Genomic DNA, 4,181 nt, shown 5'->3' with positions numbered 1-4,181 from the left:
TTTAAGTGGAGTGTGTGATTTTTTTCCTGCTCAAAGCATTTGGCAACATCTTATATTTTATTGAGGAATGTGAATGACTGAAGCATAATGCAACAAAAAAGCTATATTGGGCAACAACTAATTGTTTGAATAGAGATGCCTAAAACATAGTCCTAGTAATTTAGAGTATTATATTCTAGTAATTAGAAGTTAGAAGAAAAAAAAAATAGTTTACAGAGCACACAATTGAAGTTGAACTTAAGTATTGAATATTGTGACCAACATGTGTGAAAAGAACATATTTGGCCAATAGTAAAGCCAACAGAATCTAGAGCATTGAATTTTACAGGGAGCATGGCTCCATTTAATTTGAGCAAATTAAAGGCCATGTGAAAGAGTCTGTCATCGCCTTGCACTGGCAGCAGCATGTCCTACTCATCGGGTTGTTTTCAAGCAGGACCGGACCAAAATAAAACAAACAGCACATGATATCCCTAATAGTCCTAAAATGTTGCACATTTTTCTAGCACTAGGACAAAATTTAATGAACCCCCCAAATAAAAGAAAGAAGACTACAAACAAATAGTAGAAAAACCTAATTAAAACAAACTAGTCACCACTAATAAATAATTTACATGATACTGCAGCTCTCAGTGTTCTCATCACTGAAAACGTGCGTGATAGGATCCGCCATTGGGTGTGAAGGCATTGGTGGGGGTGGAAAGTAGTTCATAGATGGGTCTTGGTGTGGGTGTGGCCTTCCATACATCATGTGTGGTGGGTACACGTTCATGTTTGCTTGCATTTGTTGTTGTTGTTGTTTCATCATCATGGCCATTAGTTGCTGTTGTTGCTGCTGCTGCATGTTGTAAGGGTTGGGTTGTTGCATTTGCATCTGCATGCCTTGGTAGTAACCACCGTTCATCGCGGCGGCCGAGGCTGCCGGTAATCCTTGCACAGCCGGCATATTGATGTTCATATTCCTCATATGGTCCATTGGGCCCATCTGATTCATTGGACCTCTCTGACCCATTGGGCCCATCTGACCCATGTGGTGACCAACATTACCATTATTGCTACCATGACCCTTGTCATTATTGTTTTTACTATTACTGCCACCCTTGCCATTTTTACCTTTGGTAGGAGGGATATCAAAATCTTGGAAGTCAAAGTCAATTTTGTCGAATTTACCTCCATCTTTCTTTCCTTTGTTGTTGTTTTTATTCTTGCTTGTTGTTGTGTCGGCTGAACCTCCACCTCCGCCTCCCTTCTTGTTCTTTTTTCCTAAGCCTAGGAACCGAACTAGGAAGCCACCACCATTTTTGCCTTTGGAGTTCTTTTTCTTGTTACCATTGTTATGATTATTATCTCCACCCTTTTGCTTTCCACCTTTGTTCTTTTGACCACCATCTCCATTGCCCTTTATTTCATTTTTACCCTCGCTGAAGCTGAAGTTTCCACCTTTGCCCTTCATTTGTATAGGCAGATCAATGACCTCACCCTTCTTGACACCCCCATTCCCTTTATGGCCGTTCATGGCAGGCCCATTCATCATTCCACCAGGCCCATGTGGCCCACGCCCGTTCCCCATCTGGGCCATCATAGCCATCATCTTGTTATGTTGCATAGGATGCCCCTGCTGCCCATGGCCATGACCATGACCATGACCATACTCTTCCTCTTCATCCTCTTCATCAAAATCATCTTCAAACTCATCATAGTCATCATCAAATTCATCAAAATCACTCTCATCAAGTTCATCTTCAGATAAGTTGAAGTCGACAGATTTCTGATTCTTGGGGGGTACTTTTGACCCTCCATTAGCACTTTGGAAGTGTGCTAGTTGACCACCACCTTTCTGAGCACCACCCTTGTGATTCTGAGACTTATTGTCCTTGCTACCCCCTTTGGTGTTATCTATGTGCAAGTTCTTGAACTGAGGGTAGGTGGGGTAGTTTTGGTTGTACATCATGCCTCTCTGGCCACCCCAAAGTTCGGCATGCTTCCCTGACCTCTTCAGCTTTTTTATCAGTTTAGCTGGATCTACATGCCCTGACACCATCACCTTCCCTCGCTCCGCATCTATGTTCACAGAATACACCCCTGCACAACAATTACTCCCATTATGCTTAACCACAAAAAAACTACTAATCTGTCAAATCTTAAATCTAATTCTCCTGATCTTTGCTTACAAAAACAGAAACAATACTAAAATATCATACAACAAGGTAAAGTTGGAAGCTTTGTACCAGTCAAGTTAGATTCTTGCAATATATAATGCAAATAAACATCAAAATAAATGAAAACCATGGGGATAATTTAAGTGACATGGTAAAGTTGAGATATATGAAGCAAATTAACATCAAATGGGAATTTTTAAAAAGAAAAAAAAAAAGCAAAAGGGAGGGTGGTGGGTAGAGATGTACGTACCATCAATTTTCTGCAGGATTTTCTTTACTTTCTGTTCACAGCCATCGCAGTGGATATTGACCTTGAGAAGGCAATTCTACATGAAAAATAAAAACACAACACAGATCGGTTAGCATAAGTTCGGAACAGTGCCCCCATAAACAGAGTAGCAAAAGTAGAAACCAGATTTGTCTTTATTAACTAATTTAATTAACTTATGAACACAAGACTGAAATTAGCAGTAACAAGTGTGCACCTGACTTTTCATCATGTCTTGTTTACTCATCCTTGCTATCCGCTGGTTCACGCACACAGCTTAGAGATGTGAGTTAAGTAGAGAACAAACAGCGAGAGACTAGAGTGTAGAGGATAGAGAATTGTTTGTTTTTTTAGAGAGAGTAAACTAAAGGGTATTGTTGGTACGCATTGGACACTTCAATATTTGTTCCTTTGCTCAAGTATCCGTACTGTTTTAGGCTCAGTCTCACACGTACAACAAAGTCACATTTTTAGAGAGAAAGAGATAAGAGTGAAGAGAGAAGGTGATTGCGGAAGATGCAAGGTAATAAACAGCTTGGAACTAGGATAGCTTCTTCTCTATGACACTTAGAGTTGGCTTTATGTTTTATGGTTTATATATATAAAAGAAACTCGTGAAGCTTTCAAAGTGGTCTCACTGACAGCTTAATACTGCCATTGTTGCACCTAAATAATTAGGAGCAACTATCTTTTTTAATATCTGTTTTCTTTTTCTAAAAATGACAGCATGACTTACTTTGACACCCCTATATTTTAACTTATTCAGCCCATCACCTTCGGGGTCGGCCCTGTTCCATTGGGCCTATAAACAACTTCATGTATATAGTAAATGAAGTAATTTTTTTTTCAAAAAATAGTAATATTTAAATTCTCAAAAAATAAGCTCATAAGTCATAAGCTATTCATGCCTTCAAATCAATTGTTTAATGAAATAATTACAAAATTGATCAAAAGAAAACGACTTAAAAAATAGAGCTGTAATAACTTGTGTAGCGTGCATGTGACCTTGCGTGAAGGCAGAATGAACACTCTTAAGTCCCAATCAACTTCACTGGCTGGCTCATTTAGAAAGATTGTCAATATGTATGGACTCCTTGAGGAATTCAATTCTTCAAAGGGACAATTTGGGCTGTATATTACGTTATAATTTGTAAGTGGAATCAAATTCTTTATGAGGTCACACAATTGCATTCAATTTTCATGTGAAACTTGGATCATGTTATTATGGCTGTGGGGTGTCTGGCATGTTATTCAAAAATGTTTTGTTTCTCTTTTTGTTTGTTTACCTTGTAATGATTATTAAATTATTACTTTTTTGTAACGTATAGCTGTTCATACAAGTTAGTAGTGTGTTGTTTATCGATATAAATAAAACTGTGCAATAAGAACATGCTTTGGAGACTCACAATGGAAGCAAGACAGCAAGGACCAAAGACTTGTCAGTCAAGGTTAAATAGTCATTCCGAAATTTAAAGACGAGATTTGGGTTTGTGTGTAAAAGCAAGGAACACAGGGACCTCTCAAAACCCATCTCGATGGTACTGACATATAATAAAGCCAATGACTAAACTCTAAAATAATGCACAATTTTTTTAAAGTAGGAGAACACTGAACAATGATCTTCTGCGAGTTTGGACCCTGCTTTTGCAACCAAAATCATTGTTTGTCTTCATTAAAAGTCCAACCTGGTGGAAATTTGCTGTCCCCGTAACAACTTTTTTTTCTTTTATCCTTTCAAATTTTTAAAAATTGCC

General features: G+C 38.3%; 1 protein-coding gene across 2 annotated transcripts; it reads right to left on the bottom strand.

The window, feature by feature from the left end:
- Positions 1-222: 222 nt before the first annotated feature.
- On the bottom strand, positions 223-3,038 carry LOC114403097 (heavy metal-associated isoprenylated plant protein 34-like). 2 transcript variants are annotated; one of them, XM_028365827.1, is made up of 3 exons: positions 2,645-3,038; positions 2,410-2,485; positions 223-2,082 (listed from the first exon to the last, which is right to left on the bottom strand). In XM_028365827.1, the coding sequence occupies exons 1-3, from the start codon at positions 2,672-2,674 to the stop codon at positions 611-613; spliced, it is 1,578 nt and encodes a 525-aa protein (XP_028221628.1). In that variant the 5' UTR covers positions 2,675-3,038; the 3' UTR covers positions 223-610. The 2 variants fall into 2 exon arrangements, with proteins under 2 accessions (XP_028221628.1, XP_028221629.1); XM_028365828.1 differs by having other exon boundaries at positions 226-2,082; positions 2,650-3,038.
- Positions 3,039-4,181: the final 1,143 nt, after the last annotated feature.

Source organism: Glycine soja, chromosome 20, assembly GCF_004193775.1.
Source record: "Glycine soja cultivar W05 chromosome 20, ASM419377v2, whole genome shotgun sequence".
Lineage (NCBI taxonomy): Eukaryota > Viridiplantae > Streptophyta > Magnoliopsida > Fabales > Fabaceae > Glycine > Glycine soja.
This window is presented reverse-complemented; position numbering and strand designations above follow the sequence as displayed.

Bases quoted from the DNA above. Each gene is read 5' to 3' on its own strand.
- LOC114403097 (XM_028365827.1), bottom strand. From the start codon at position 2,674: ATGAGTAAACAAGACATGATGAAAAGTCAG. The intron at 2,486-2,644 runs GTGCACACTTGT...TTTTTCATGTAG, and splicing joins AAGACATGATGAAAAGTCAG to AATTGCCTTCTCAAGGTCAA. The intron at 2,083-2,409 runs GTACGTACATCT...ATTGTTGTGCAG, and splicing joins AATCCTGCAGAAAATTGATG to GGGTGTATTCTGTGAACATA.